The 16593-nt window shown below is 43.2% G+C and overlaps 1 protein-coding gene across 5 annotated transcripts in view; it reads right to left on the bottom strand.

The window, feature by feature from the left end:
- LOC133155879 (rap guanine nucleotide exchange factor 2-like) overlaps nt 1-16543 on the bottom strand; it is a 69346-nt gene extending 52803 nt beyond the window's left edge. For 3 of the 5 annotated variants that reach the window (XM_061281549.1, XM_061281532.1, XM_061281555.1), the window contains exons 1-3: nt 16062-16542; nt 15891-15995; nt 34-104 (exon numbers count right to left, since the gene is read on the bottom strand). In XM_061281549.1, the coding sequence (XP_061137533.1) occupies nt 34-104; nt 15891-15965 (146 nt within the window). In that variant the 5' untranslated portion in view covers nt 15966-15995; nt 16062-16542. Of the gene's footprint in view, nt 1-33; nt 105-15890; nt 15996-16061 lie in introns of all 5 variants that reach the window. The other 2 variants (XM_061281523.1, XM_061281541.1) reach the window with 1 other exon arrangement.
- Between the last annotated feature and the right edge of the window lie 50 nt (nt 16544-16593).

The following is a 16593-nucleotide window of genomic DNA, read 5'->3' as shown; positions in this document are numbered from 1 at the left end:
ATGAATTTAATTGTTGTCAAATGCAATGCCCACCTGAGCTGGTGCTCCCGCAGGTTGGACAAGGCCTCCATGCCATGGAGGTAGGAGTAGACAATCTCCAGGTCCTAAAAAACAACAACAGAAAATTCACATCAGAACGGGATGTATGTTAAGACGTAACCTAAAATTGAAACTAAAAGATGCAAGATGAGGCTTCCTTTGCTTCACATATGGACAACTAAGCATGACAAAGCACTTCTCCAGCGCCCCCATGTGGACAAAAGCACATTCAGAAAGCTACAATGACAACAAGGCCACTACAGAAACATTTCTAAGTGAAGGAACTGTATAGGGAGCACTATGTTATCGTGTAGAAAGAAAGTGCATATAAACTCCCCATTCAAAGTCTTTATAAAGTGAACCAGTGAGTACCGGTGGGGGTATTTTGGAATGGGATCCCAACGAGACTGAGGTGAAACGCGCCACTGTGTTGACACACTCTTGGCCATTGACCGCGTATGTGAGCAAATGCTTACTGGGCTGTGCAGTGAACTAGGGCTGATGCCACCAATATTTCTAGGATCAAGCATTTTACGAATTGATTAATCCGTTAGTCGTTCTGCATGTTGAGTGACTCGGCGTGAGTTGCGCCTGGCTATTGGCAGCTACTGTCTGAATGGTTATACACTGTTTTGAATCATTTGTTTAACATAGCAATTAAAATGTATGCCATTAGTGATTCACAGTTTACGAACCATAAATGACACTTTTTTTTTCTCCTGTGGAATGTAGACTCGGCTATTTGTTGAAAACTGATTTTATTTTTTGGCGCTTTCTAGAATGCCCTCATATTACCTGAGATACCAGAAAAAAATTAACTAACAGGAATGTCGTAATGATGTGATACAGTGCATCCCAACAAATAAACTATATCTACCTAAAAACTGGTGAATGGGTTATTGTAATTTGATTTCAATTAAGGTAAAAAAAAAATCATACTTGATGTATCACATATACTGTATTTTATTCTTCTGCAGGGTTCTGTGTAAAAGAAAATTAGCGGATAAATGCTGAGTTCCTCTGTGACAACTCTGATGCAGTTATTTTGTGTAAAACAAAGAGGCAACACACAGACAGTGTCCTGTCCATGCAGAAGTTTAAGTCAACATTGCGCGCGTGCGAAACCCCTTCAGCAGGGCTCGCTTACGTCACACATTCCCAACATTGGCAATACCAAGCTGAACACAAAGCAGTGCCTGAGGAGCCACCTGCTACTGCCACCTGCTGGCACACAGAGCAACTTCACCCTTTTAGGTGACCCTAATGATCTCAGAAACTTTATTATCCCCCTGGGAGCAATTTGTTTTGCAACAGCAGAACAACACAAAGTCACCATTCATTAATAATATAATTAATGAATGGCACTTGGGGTTGAACATGATTATAACGTACATTTTCTCCATACATGCTGATTTGTTTGGATAGATTTTATGCAAGTTAAGGAAACGAAACATGTGATTCCCCCAGCTTGCTGAGGACTGCAAAAACATTTTTAACTTTTTGTCCATTAATCAAACTGCTCAGGTTGTAGCTGAGGCGTCTACAAAACCGTAACTAATAAATGACTGTTTCACATCATTTAGTAAGTGCAGAGGAACGACAAGTGCATTTTATTTATTTTTTTGGACCAATAGCTAAAAGTGCATTAACATTCAGGAATAAAAGATGTGATATTACAGAGTTATGTTTTTGGAATTAAGTTTTAAAACAAAAAATTTCTTCCCTTGTTACACCTTAAAATCATTATATTCTTTATCATGGAAATACATACATAGCTTCATTCTTGCACAATTATGAATTTTTGCCCTGATTAAAATCCTGATTTTTGTATTGAGAAAATTGTGACTTCTAAGATAAGACAACCTCTGAGTCCTATAATGGGGAAATTATAATAATTCATAGATTTTTTTTCTGTCCCAATATTTTCCTAACACCAGAACTTTTTCCTGAAAAAATACTTGAGAAAACAGTCAACTTTTTAATTCCAATGGTATGGAGGACTCCACACACACTTATGTTTAACGGGTGTAAAAATGTTGGCCCTGTAAGGAGGAGTCTCAGTACTTAAAGCAGACTTTAAAAATCCCCAAACCCGGGAGATGTATTTTAACATGGAGTCCACTAGATGGCAGCCTCGCCAAGTTACACGACAATGAATGGGCCTCCACCAGCACTCAAGCAAGCAAAGCACAACTATATCAACCCATCAATTATGGCTTAGCTTTCCAATAGTTTTGCGATTGGTTGTATGGAAAGAATGTAAAGAAGGCCAACTTTCCAAAGTTGACTTTTTTTTTTTTTTAATTGTCAGATAGACCCAATTGCCACAAAAATGCTTGTGAATATTTGCAGTGGTGAGGATGCATGAATGCAACCAGGATGTGGGCATGTGTAGGAAAACCTCCTTCAAACTACTACAAAGACAATTATGAACATATTACTTCTTGACAAACGAGTGCAGATATAAGAAGATCACAATCATCGTATTAATGATCATCATGCGTTCACAAAAGGTTAGTAGACCTCAGCCAAAGAGAATCGGGGCTAGCAACAATCACTCCGAGCTCCGACATCCATTCAATCTAAAAATAATAATCATAAATGTATCCACAAGAAGTTGGTCGATAAGAGTCTTGAGAGCAAGAATGTCATCCGGGACCTAACCCTCTAAAACACAACATTTAATCCCCCTTCCCAAACTAATCCTTCCAGGAATACAGGTGGTCCTCGCTAGAAGAAAAGAACATTCCAGGATGCCGGTGCGGATCAGGCCTCAATGCTGACATGGAGCAGGCATAAGTGCAGTGCTCGTCAACTGTTTTTTTCCCCTTCGGGTATTTACACAATAAATGTTAATACAAACAATAGTTTAACACCCAAAACCTGTTTTTGGTAAGAAAAAAATGAAATCAACAGTTAGTTATGTAGCATGAAAACATACAGCTCTCCACATGACCTGCCAAAGCTGCAAGCACAAATTATAACTGGACTTCTTACCTTTCCTCATTCTTTGCCGATCAATACCGTAAAGGCTCCTATGCCCCATTGTACGTATTAAACAAAGAGCCGACCGACCTGCCCTCCACTATAGGTGAAAATCGGTCGGTCTTATCTGGGACCACCACGGGGGTCTGCCGGCATAGATTACACAAGGCTTCCCATTCATTGCAGCTCTGATGGTCAATCCGGGTATTCATTCGGGTTTAAGGCTGAGAACAGATAGCAAGCAGCTCCCCATGCATCTTTTAGCCAGCAGAGACAAGAATCACACTGAGGCTTGCAACAAGAATGGAGCCATTGCTCCCGGCCAGGGCTTGCAATTTGTAATGTATACTTAGATACTTGTCTTGTGGGTGGACTGATTACGATGGCTAATGAGATCAAGTTTGAATTTAAATGACGCTGGTAAGGCCTCTAAAATCAAACAATGTCTAAATGATCAAGTTACAATCAATATTAATTACTACTATCAATATTTATACACGCTCCTATTTGCAGCGATCTGTGTATTTTGGTGCTCTATCTGTTATGCCCTACTACAATTGTACAGGATGGCGTCAAAGCACTGGATTACAAAGAATCAGTTATTTATGTCAATGAAGTTGTAATGGGGAACCGCGGTGATGTGTACCGATACTTCAGTTTGTATACTTTGTACTTGATAGAGGAAATTAGCTCATCTAAGGTAACATCCAAAGAGTGTGTGGAATGAGGAAACTTTTAATGGAAAATGGGAGGAGAGGATGAAAACCCACGGGGAGGCAAACTTGTAAATGAAGGATTTATGATGGGTGAAAATGTCTTAATTGTGAAGCGTGACAGTTTGGTCGAGTGAAATCGCTTCAGTTTGCTCTCCGTGGCTTGCTAACGGGTTTGAAATCGAAAAGCTACAGCGGGGGAAAGCGGCTGTTCAAGAAAGAAGAAAATGGGCATTTCTACGAGCAAAACGTCTCTGCCTTGCATTGAATCCTGCCGCTCATCGGCAAAATCAATTTTAATGGGGTCAACTTTCACACACAATTGTTTTGTAATCAAAAATCTGGCCAAAAAAATCTTTATTTTATAGTCAAAACGCTTTGCATTAATTCATTCAAAATGTTCTCCCTGACCCTTTTTGTCTTCTTTTCAAGGAACCTCTTTCTCTGCTTGGCTGCCCAGTTTCCAGTCAAAATATCTACCTGCTCGTACGGAGGCCAAAAGTTGGAGACCTCAACAGGTCAAACAGCTCGGGCCCTAACACACTCCCCTCAAACGTACGAACAGGAAATTCCTTTGAAGCGTTGACCTCCTCCATGGTTGCTTTGAAAGGCTCCCCCGTTAAGAGTTGCTGTGGTATTCTTGGCAGGATCCTGTTACGAGGGACAGCGAAGAGAGGCCGTTTTGGGTGTTGAGGCTCACATTCCTCACATGACAGTGGGCCAGATAATGTCTTAGAGTGCCCAACCACACATGGGACCACCTCAGCGACTCGTAAAAAGACATGTCAGCAAGTCGTGTCACGCAAATGCAAAGTCTTGCCGCGCTGCTGAGACGGACGGACGGACGGGTTGAACCAAACCAGTCAGCATATTTGGCTGAAAATCATTTTGAACAAATTTTTCACATGACCTATGAAAATCCCAACTTTAAGTGTGGTCAGTAAATAAAAATAGCACCACCAGCAGAGTATGTGGGGATTACGTTAAGTCTCGCTGCAAGGCGAAAGGCGCACCATTCTTAAACGCATTTTCTGCTCTTCTGGCACGGAATCAAACGTCTTGTCGATATCAATGCAATTAGCGGCTCTTAACGGCCTCCGCTGGAGACGTCCTAACGAGGTAAACGGAGAGCCGGGCCGCCGGGTGGCCAGCGTTGCGGGTCTGAAGGTCATCCGCTAATGACAATATATGGCATTAAATTGTCAGCTCAGCAGACAGAGTGCAGCGGCGGCACTCTCTTCCAAATGTCATACACCTCCAGCGGCCTCCGTATGTGCGCACGGGTGGGTGTCTTTGTTTGTGCATTCCCCTGTTAGCAGCTGCCCTTGAGTCTCTCGATTGACAAGATGGTGTCGGGTATTTTTATCCATTAGAGCAGGTGGGGGCAAGGCAGGCGGCGGCAAGGTCACGACGTGACAACATCTGCGCTCTTTAAGGACGTGCGGCGAGGTTTGCGAGTCACTTGCGCTATCGTTCGTGGGTAAAGGGTTTATCGACGCCGGCGCGTGATTGTTGTCAAACGGTACATTTTTTTCCCGTTGTGAAAGTCAAAAGCATTCACTGGGATTAACCTTGAGCAACCGATATGTTGGATCTGTTTGCAAACCACTTTAAAAAGGAGGATTAATGGCTAGCAAAACAATGTTTAGAAACAACACTAGAGGTCATGGTATGAAGCAGCAAAATTGTTAGAAAATAGGCTAGAAAATAAATCTAGTACAGAATTTTACCAAGTGAATCTCAAAACATTTATCGTTTTATTTTAAACTGGTCATGTTGAAACTCGCATAAAACAAAGTATATTTATATACTTTGAATGAAACATGTCAATACAGTATGAATCTGACCTCCATCCCAGTTGCGTTAATTTTTCAGAAGAAGGAGGGGGGGTGGGGGGTGAAGTTCAACCGTCGATTAAAGTGCAACCAAGTCCTGTTTCATCTCCCCTGCTTTATTCCTGGCTACTTTTGCAGTGAATCGATCATCATAGGTCACTGTGTAACTTTGGTGACGATGGCGCTTTACTTCTTTGAGGCTTTTGTTTGAACCAGACGGAGCGAGTGTCATCAGGTCGGACGGGCGGCTTTGTTCTTCCGCGACGACAACTACGGTCAGTTGATGACGGGTGGCTTAGAGAACCCCCTCCTTTTGTGCCCGCTACTGAAGCCACATTCAACACGTTTAAAGCAAATACACGGCAGTGTTTTTCCTCAATATGTATTATTTATCTTCGCAGAGAGCAGCAATTCCCAAACTCTATGCTGTGGTGAGGGCAACCATCCAATCCCGCTTCATTGGTTGACTACAATTAATACATCTTCATTTATGCCAGAAAAGTATAGTGACAAGCAAAGCAATTAATTCTCTTACACTAGATGGCAGATGATATCAGTGTTGTTGGCTGCAGGAAACCAAACATCGAAAACCAAAACTCTCCAGTAAGAAAGTTGACATACATTTTTTTTCCGTTGCGTTACATTCCCAGAAATGTCTCCCATGGCATTTTTCCTTCCAGCCTCGGCTGATTATAAGCTATTAGCTGCAGCCGTGTTCAGCACATGTGGTCTGTGCAGGAACCGGCGGTGGGATCGAGGGTCCGGCGGTCTGCGTTGAATGAGCTGTGGTCTGGGTGGTGGGTTTATGGCGCGACACATTGGTTTTATGGCATCTACATCAGTGCTAGACCGTAGAAGTCAGCGTGCGAATGATCAGAACGGACGGAACCACTTCTGGCTTAATTTGAACTGGGGGAAAGAAAACATGCTGTTTAACTAATAAGTGACAGAAAAAGAAGCTACATGAGGAAGTCATGATGCTGTATAAAAAAATCACTTTGTGCAAAAGGCTTTCTTTAGCTGTTAGCTATTAGCCCCCGTCTCAATGGCGCGGATGGTTTTATGCTAGCAGCCCAAGTAGGTCTAGCTGTTAAGCTCATTCACATGCCTCCCTGATTCCTGTACCAGGACGTCGCCATGCTGACCAGCTGCTGCGCTTCACCGGGAAATAATCAACCAGTTCCATCAAATTGTGTTAGCGGTGGTTATTCCGCTAGCTGTCATTTACTTCCTGTTCATACAACAGCTGCGTGTTGTCTCCATCAACAGGTGCATGTGTAATTCAAGATTTCGCCAAGACCAGTGAGAGCTAAACGCGTTGAGTTGGGACTTAAGCGCTTAAAGTCAGTAAGGAGGCTAATTAGCTTTGTGTACTGCGCGACGACTCCATTTGACCTAATACCAGCCATGACCGACAGTAGAGGACTTTCTGAAGTCATAGTCATGTCCAGAATTTGACCATGAGAATAAAGTGGATATCAATATATGCGCAAGAAAGAAAAGTTGACTCAGTACCTCTCACGATACAATACAAATATGACAACGAGCTGTAGTCTCATTTTCAGTAAGGCTACAATTTCGTATTGTATTGTTGGCTGTTGTGGTGCGATCCGGATACAGACGGCAACATCAGATGTCCTGATTTGCCCTTGTTGTTCGTCTAAGCCCATGTGAAATATTCATGCTATTCTTCTACCATGTATCTTTTAAATCTATGCCGCCTCAGCCGTGCTCGCTTCAGTACTAATTAATTCTAGCATTACAATGCGACTCCTGGGGGTTGCTAGGCAACAGGCTGCTTTCACGACAGCGTCGGTCGGGCCAGCCGCATTCCATTTGTTAGCACATTTACATGATTGCGTTCACGTTTGTTCATTCACACAAAAAAAGGAGCTGACACTTGATACATAGTAAAGTTTGAAAAAAAGTACGAAACTAAAAAAAATAGGTCTTATCTAACTGCTAACAACCGTGAGAGACACATTGATACTTTCATTACTATTAGAACTTCACATAAAAAAAGTGTCCCGCGTCAACAACCTCACAGAACAAGCGTTCTTCATTGCATCACACTGATGTCATTCTGACAAATGAAACGAATTGATGATACACAGCCACCTCTCAATGGAAGCTGTAGTCTAACAGGCAGTTTGCCTGTAAATACAAAAACTTGCATGTAAACACAAAACGTCAAAATGACCAATCATCTGGGTCACAGGTAAACAGTTGAATAAAGGCAAGTATTGAATTTGGTTTTCTGTGTTCGGAAAACATTTGAATACGACTTGCATCTATTCGCATTGAATATGTGACAAATATTAATCGTGGAGTAAATGTTTAGAGCCAGTCAGCATGAAAGGGGTTTTGTGATTTGGTTTGTCATTCTGTGCTGGCTGACGGCAATCCTCGAACATTCAGTCTCTGCGAAGATGATCGTTTCTTCGTTTTTCAATGAGGTGCTAAATTCCTCGTCATTTTCTTGCATCAGGGCTTCTGCCGTTCCTCAGCAAAGTTTCCTGTTTACGGCGCTGCGCACATCCCGCTCGGGGGGCCTTCCCGTCCCGCCTCGGGAAAACAAGAATGCCTGGGCCGCAGACGGGCGTCTGAGGCTACATCCTCAGGATGTTGCACAAAAGGATCGCAGGGGGATGGTGGACTTCATATGGCAACCTCGGTCCTTTCCAAATTGAATGCTACCATTTTGTACTACATTTGATTTGTTGGTGCACCAATACGTCCTCTACATGCATCTGCAACAACAATACTGGGTGACGGGCTCTAAAACTAAATAGGATCATATTTCCAATTTTTGGGATATGGGGAAAAAAAGAAAAGCCCAATGACATTTATCAAACCGAGATTCGTGTGTTTTTCATCCTGGGATTTGCGACTTCTCGAAACTAAACCGCCCTGGAAAAGGAACTTGAAGTAATTGATCAAATTAATCAGCCAATCTGCTGCGACTCCCGAATGCTAACCCCGTACAGTATATTCATTTTGTGGCTTTATTCGAGCGAAGTGGTTCGCAGCTGATACATTTTCAGGGTAAACACTATTATTCCTGGCATAGCTGCCGTGTAATTGGCGTGACCTTAAGTGCTTTTGACGGGCAGAAGCTGGCTGTAACAGGGGCGTCATTGTGTCGGGTGCGCATCGCACAGGCGGCTGGACTCGACGCATCTTTGCCTCCAATTTCAGTCGCATTTGGGCTGGCCGTTTAGCGCACCGCTGCAAAGCATTCCAGAGACCGCATAGCCGCTAATGCGCCTTCCTTTTCCCCCTCATCCGTACATAACTCACTTTATAAACGCTGTCCTTCACACATTACTGATATGTTTGACTATATTTGAACAGCGTTGATAAACATGTTGTTTTGAGATTACAAAGTGATTCTTTTCCCTTCCACACAGAACCTCAACCTAATGATTGAAAGGCAGAGGAAAAGCACACACTTCTTCAAGTATATTACACAAGCCCTCGAAAGAGAAGTGCTAATGTGGTGTTATGCAAGGCTCTTTTCGATACTTCTTTGTTCTGCACAGTGTACACTTGCATGCATCCAAATGGAGATCGGTATGATTAATGAGACGGGGTTAGAGGCAGCGGGAACAGGTTAAGTGAGGAGGAAACGTGCAGCCAGATGGGAGAACGGAGGGTCAATCAAGGCAAATGTTAATTAGAGCAGTCACAACCGGAAAACCGCATCAATGGCGCATAACAAAGAAGAAAATCACACCACCTGCCAAAAGAGGTGAACATTTAGAAACGTTCCTGGTTGTGAATAGGAATAAAAAGCATTCCATTCTAAACCCAAAAATCTTTGTGTCCCAGCGTTTGAGCTTTTTACACGTTCCAAAAGTGCTGCACTGCATTTGGCTCGAGTGCAACGCAGTTAAACTATTGGGAACTTTGCACAGCAAAATCTAGATACAAATATATATCCCATGACACTAGTAGACCTGGATCCTTTTTAACCCAGAGCTAGGAAAATGCTAGTACGCATGTGGAAATAGTCTTCGTGATGCCAAGTCTTCCCAACAAGCAGGAAGAATCCGGTCACGTTGAGTCATTGTCCATTTTCTTTTTTGGGCAATGGAAGACTACAGCGTACAAAAAAACGTGACCAAGCAAACCCCGAAGGATCAATTACCTAGATAAAGTTTCGACACGACAAATCTCGACAAGCAATCTGCGCCGCTGAACACGCAGGAAGTGGAACAAACACAATTTCTCTTACAAGGAGACGACAGTTTTGGGTGCATGACGAGTCATTACCTGGGTAGCATGGCTCAACACTTTTATTTCTTTCATTTAAATGGCCGAGCATTGCCACACAAAGACTACAATTATTTACTGAACAGTGAGTCACTTCCGACAAATGCGATCCATCAAGAATAATGTTATGAGTAATGCCTACTTCTGCTTTCTCTGTAGTCGACAGATTTTTTTTCCGACATCCACCTTTTACGTGATTAAAATCTAAGTTCACTTTTTTTTTTACATGATCTGCATCCATCTTTTTACATTATCTATGTCCGTTTTTTACACAATTCACATTGACTTGAAGAAAAGAAAAACAAGACATTCATGTTTTAGTGTTGAACGAATCCAGATGGAAATATAGATAATCAAATACTGGAATTGATTTGCAGTATTTAATTATAGTTCCATACAGTTTGTGTCAATACGGCTGTACTGTGGCATAAGGGTCCTCATTGGATGTCAGAATAATTTTTAAAACTGCTACTATGCGTTGATTAATTCAAAACTAAATACATTGATACAACCCACCGATACCAACATTGCAGCCCTATCGACCTAATTTGTGTCTCTCCGTTGTGAGCAGTGCTGTAAACAAGCATTAGAGGCGTGCCGGAGCCGTATTCTGGGATTTAGGGACCTCTAATCACACTAAATTAATCAGCTCGCCATCTGATGTGCGTCATGTCTGAGCGGTTTGCCAAGAGGCAGATTATACTGCAGATTATGCAGCGAAGTGCAAGCCTGAAGCTAAATTACGGCTAACTCGTCATTGACAACATTTTATCTAAGCGTTAAAAGAGGAATATCTTGATCCACACTGGGATGGCTGTAGCTGTTACCATTTTCTTTTGTCCAGCAATCAAAAACTGCAGTCGATCTTGACCCAATGTTTAGGTATCATATTTTTCTTTCGGTAGACTCGATGTGACCAGCCTCTGTCCAACAATATACATACTATCTTATAGACCTCATTGACATTCCATAAAACGGTCTAGTTTGCAGTGGTAGAATTTAGAGTGGCAAATCCTGATCTAGTTCAATTTCATGCTGTCGGCTAAATCTACAGACTCTGGTGTGCCTAACTGGCATTTAGGTACCAAACTAAATGACGAGGCTCATGTTCAACACATTGTAATATTGCGTGACTTGGATTGTGTCTGGCCTGGCCTAGTGACTGAAAGAGGACTTGGCCGATGGCTCAAGTTAGCGGCTGGCTGTGAACTGGCTAACCATTAGCCAGTCTCTCTGAATGTCAATTGTGAGCCTTTAATTACTAATCAATTCAGATAATTGATATTATGCAATGTTCTGAACTTCCTTCCATGCCTGTTACAATAGTGAAATGTTTTGTTTCCATCTGCTTAATTTCTCCGAACGGCAACCTTCCCAAAACGTCAAATAAGAGCTGCCCCTACTTTCACGACGAGCCTCACAGTGTAACTCAATCGCGTCCGTGTAAACACCAAACGTCACAAAGGGTTTATCCTCCATGGCTTGGCGGGTCTTTGGGCTAAGTATGCAAAGATTGCGGTTCCCCCTCCGTGGTCGCGAACGGAGCTTCGGCTGCCACTTTCCGCCATGAAGGCCAATGGAATTTATGGCGCCTCCGACGGCCGAGCTGTTTTTCTTCCTACTTTATAAATATCACAAGGAATGCGAACAAAAGCGACTGGCGTATGAAACTAGTATGTGGGTGCGTGTGTGCGTTGTTATTGAGTGGGGTAGAAACAAAAACACTGTGTGACCCTGACGGTGACAAGATAACTGAACGCTAGCATTCAAATCTACAAACCAGCACAAGGTCGAGGGTGAAAATAATCACGCGAGAAGAAGGCGACGCACATCAATCGAGGCTGTTTGACCTACATATACGTACATAACCCGAGAGGTTACAAAGTCCCTCCTCCGTTTGAGGCCGGGACATTAGAGCACTGCGTGGAGAACAATGAAAACGTTTCCTTACAAAAAAAAAAATCGGGCTGTTGCAGTTTTGAATGAGTTGTTTGTTAACTCCAAAGTGCTACTGGTTCCAAATCCTGTTGGTCAGCATTTCTCAAATTGGGGTCAGAAAGCCAATAATATACTTCACAGCGTTTCGAAGAGTACATAAATCAATGACTTCTCCCTACCTTAGCTTTGGGCCAATAAAAAGCTTTGCTGTGATCGTGACCTCTCATTTAAATGGCGTACTCTGCATGTTTCAAATTGTTACCAACTGGCAAAACAAATCAAGACAACTTATTCAGCCAACTGTGTTACAATGTACAACAAATGAATTAATATTACTTAATGAATATACTGCTCCCCCTTGTAAATTTGTCGTGAGTTTTCCGCCATACTTAATGCTGTGCTTAACTGCTAAATACAACTAACAAAGTCACAATGTCATACACAGTCCTGTCAACAAAGTACACTATACTACCAAATCATCCCCAATTCAAAAGAAAGTTGGCCAACTAGGAATAAGACTTGAAAAGGCACACAGTTCAAGGAGAAACTAAGACTTGAAGCAGCAGCCAAGAATGACATCAAAAGTGTGTCGGCACGACGCATTCCTGAAGTAACATTTCACTGGGAGTGTAAATCACAAGTTTCATCACCTACTCCGACAAATATGCAACGCTCGCATAACTCAGGGAATCCGTTGAGCATCCACTCGCAGGATTGGAAAGCAAGCAGTCTCGAGAGACGCATTTGAAAATCACTTCATCGTGACGTTAGCAATCGCCCCGCGTGGACAAACGATGAGCTCATGAGCACATTTTTCAGGAGTCTCGCTGGACTGGCTTGCAACGCGAGGCTCACATGTTGAACAGATGATCGATCACGTTGCTCGCATGTTTTGCGAGCGCTGTCACCAGGAACTGATGATTGGCATAAAACAAGCCAAAAGGACAATTTGTAAGACTCCTTCGTTGAAATCATACGACATCAACCAGCTTGAAGGTTAAAGCGAATTTCAAAAACGAACTCGCGTTCAAGAGCTTTTTTTAAGGGTTCTGTTTTACAGTTGATGCATTGTTCGCCTCAACCCCAGTTTAAACATAAACTAGTGTGTGTATTTGTCTAGTCGCATGTGGACTTTTGAGCACAAAGGAACGCTGGTGTTTGAGAAGCTGCAGACAGGGTAAATGTGGGACCTGGCCACACTGGTGAAGACATTTGACATTTCCGCAAAGCAATCCTCGCAAACTGCACCATCAATCATTTTAATTGAATAATCGTGTTTACGTGGCCTCGGGTGATGTTTGACGAGCATACGACGACCCCGGATGAGCATGCACAACATTTTTATACAAATATCGTCTAAAAGTATCACCCTCCCCCTAGATTTAAACAAGGCGGCAATATATCAGTGCAACGGTCGTGGCATGCAGATGCAGTACAGTTCCAAAAAGAAGAAGAATGTGACATCACTCCAAGACCCGCGAGAAGTTTGGCGAATTAGAAAAGTCCATTGTCGCCTGGGCGGGATTAGACTCCTTCAAATCTTGAGGCTCCTGCCAAACCGGACAAGGAAGGAAGTGACAAACCCACACCCAACTTCAGGGGGGGAAAAATGGAGGAAAGGTTGTTCTATTTAGCAGCACTTCATCCTGTTTGAGTTCCATACGCATCCTGACACCTTTCCAAGTTACCCTAAATCCTTTTACAACCTGCAGCGACCACTCGCTGTTGCTTTTTCTTTTTGTATCAATTATTGCTGTTGGGATGCTAGTCGAGTATTGCTAGAATGCGGCCTCCTCGCCAGATGACCCCACTTGCGGCCTTTAGCTTTGGCCACCTGGCTGAAGACGACCAGACGTGAGAGGTAACAGGTCAAGGTAAGCTTCAGGACAGACTGTCTGCATCTTAAAGACTCGCTTACCCTTTGACAGTTTCTGCGAGATTGGAGCCACCAGGCATGCCCTTTGACATTTATTTGCCTTTGCACGGAACCCATCAAACAAGATAATTTCACAAAGGAGGGCGGGAGAACCCAGTGACTGGGGTTGACTCCATTTCGTACCAACTTCCTTCCGCACAACAATAGAACCCCGGAAGCCCGGGAGATTTACGAGTCATCTTGAATTCCACCAATTAAACCAATGATGGTGTGAAGCTGTCTTGATTCTAAAAGAATATGCAGGCGGCAGCCAGAATCGCAGCGGAACAGGTGTTCAACTTCACACCCTCTTCCTGACGTTACACAATTGCCTTTCACAAAGACAACAAAACAATCAAGCTTAGAAGACAGGAGGTTTACATACCTTTTACACACAACAGTGAGCTGGTAAAAGCTTTGATAAAGTTACACTTGAAGCCGACAGATATATTTATTCGCCGTTGCCTTTAACACGGTGCGAGACCGAGGGTCAACTGGGGACGGTCTTGAGCCTTCTGACGATTTACTAATCCCGCCAAACGGATGTCGTCAACACCTTAAGGATAACACGGCTAGCGGGGCACGGTGGCTCCAACAGTCGGATAGGTGTTTCTATTCATGGGGGAGGCAAAGGTGTGCCACTTTGGCGCCACTAACGGTGGAAAGAGAAGTGAGAATAACACTTTCCGTATGTACACGCACACCTCCTTTTTTAGTGTTAGATTCAAACAACACTACGAAAGATTAGCATTCAATTGAAAATCTTGACTTGATTAGCTAGGGAACAAAAGCTCATTACATCAAGTGTAATGTAGTGTCTGATCATTTCAAGATGAATTAACCCAATAATGTTTGGGAAAAACTTGCATCCAGTCCTAATTGAGTGACCAAAATAAAAATTCTGTTGACTACAGCTGTCCAAACGAAGCAACCACAAGGGCCGCCTTAGCAATTATAGCAGACGTGACATAACGCGGCGCGGCATAGCTTGGTTTAGCTTACGAGCCAGCACTGTTGCTTCTGAATGCTTTGCCGCCAGCACCTGCTTCCCGCTGCGTCAAGCGGTGGCGTATTGATCGTCTATTGTGTGCAAAAGCTACATCCATTTGCAGTGCAAGCGGCACTCGTGCGGAAAGGAAGAACTGACGCACGTGTGAGGGGAGTCGCTGTCTAATGAAAAACCATTCACCTGCACAAAATGACTTTTTTTTTTTTTTTAAGCAAAAACATAAAATTTGAAAGCATGTTCAAGCTTGTTTAGTGCTTCCCGAATTCAAATGCACGGTGATGACATCAGTGGTAGTATTATTGTGCACCAATTGCCTATTTTACATATCTAATTGGCAATCGTGTTCTTCAGGTAGGTTGTCAAATTGTCTTGTGTTTATTTCTAGCTTTGATTTGTTCAATTTGAATTTAAAATGGTTGAATAATTTTATATTTTTGCTAATATATTTTTTTTTTATTTGTTTGTGGCAATTTGTTGTCAGTCATGGCATCTATTTCTGGCATATGTATCAATTTTGACAGACACAACACCAATTAATCTGTTCCATCTTTTAAGGGAAAAACAAACAGCCGTACCAGTGAGCTTGCAAACAACAAAATCAATTCCCTTTCCTGTATGTCTGTAATCTGCAATGGTTGAATCGAGCCATAGGACTTGTTTTCCAAATAGATTCAAATAGGATTCCATCTCACACCTATAGAGAATTGAGGCCCCAATGAACTTTATAGTAATGTGGGACCGGTTAACTGGTATCATACTAAACTCCACGAAAATATGCCAGAGCCTAGAATCGAACATAAACTGTGAACCGGGGTTCCAAAACACTTTCTGCACCTGGTTGCATTATCATAACATCCTTTCTTATTGTGGAAGCAAAGTTTCAATGGTAGCAAAGCCAGGGGGTAGGAAACCGGGATTGAAAGATAATATCCCAGCAAAAGAGGCCAATGTTATCAAATGAGCGATCTTGTTCGCACAGAATTAGAATTTAAAATGTTACCTTGAAGACATCTTATTGTTATTGCAAGAGTTGCACGTCTTGCTATGCTAAGCATTGGCCGATTATCTCTCCTGATAGGCGGCTTAAGCGGCATGGAACCATGCGCGACCCGAAACATAAACACATGAAATACTTTTAGTGTGTTTTAACTGGTGCTTCGTAAAATGATAAAAGGTCAAACCTGTTGCGTTCTGTCCGCCGGGTTCATCATCACCGCTTCCCGAAAGCTGTTATCCACATAGGACGCCATTTTCATCGTCTTGGAAGTGGACGGTGCGATTTAATCCTGTTCAAAATGTTAATTTAGCTCCAAAAAGACGGGAGGGGCAGAAAGATAAAGAAAGGCCTCCACCTCTTCCTCCAGGATCCGAGAGCCACTTGGCCGTCTGCCCGAAGAGACGAGTGGGGCTGGAGGCTTTGGGAGTGCCCCGGAGCCCCAGGCCCAAGGACCCTGCTTAAACCCCCTGTACAAACACTATCCCCTCGGCGTGGACTCCTGGCTTCAGCCCGGTACTGGACCGAGCGACAACCGAGAATCGCCAAACTTGCTCTCGACTAAGCTCGCCTCCCCTTTTATGTACTGTTCACCGCCATTCTGCTCGTTGCTACAAAAAAAAAAAAAAAGACAAAAAAAGGAGGGGGAGTGGGGCCAGAAAGACTAACCCGCCGACAATAACGCGGTGCCCATTTTCCCCCCTCTATTTTTCTTAAACGGCCAAGCCACTCACGGACGAAACATGGTGCTCCGCTTACGGACTCTCAGAAAAGTGCGGTGCGCGTTAGCTCCACCGCCGCTCCCACTGTGCTGATCTGTTGTATGCCACCATGGTGACTGAATGGTGGCAGCGGCAGCAAGAAAGAAGTCAAACACCATGACTTGTTCC

This window comes from Syngnathus typhle, linkage group LG1 (assembly GCF_033458585.1).
Source record: "Syngnathus typhle isolate RoL2023-S1 ecotype Sweden linkage group LG1, RoL_Styp_1.0, whole genome shotgun sequence".
Classification (NCBI taxonomy): Eukaryota; Metazoa; Chordata; class Actinopteri; order Syngnathiformes; family Syngnathidae; genus Syngnathus; species Syngnathus typhle.
Note: the sequence above shows the minus strand (reverse complement) of the source record. Positions and strands in the feature narration are given on the sequence as shown.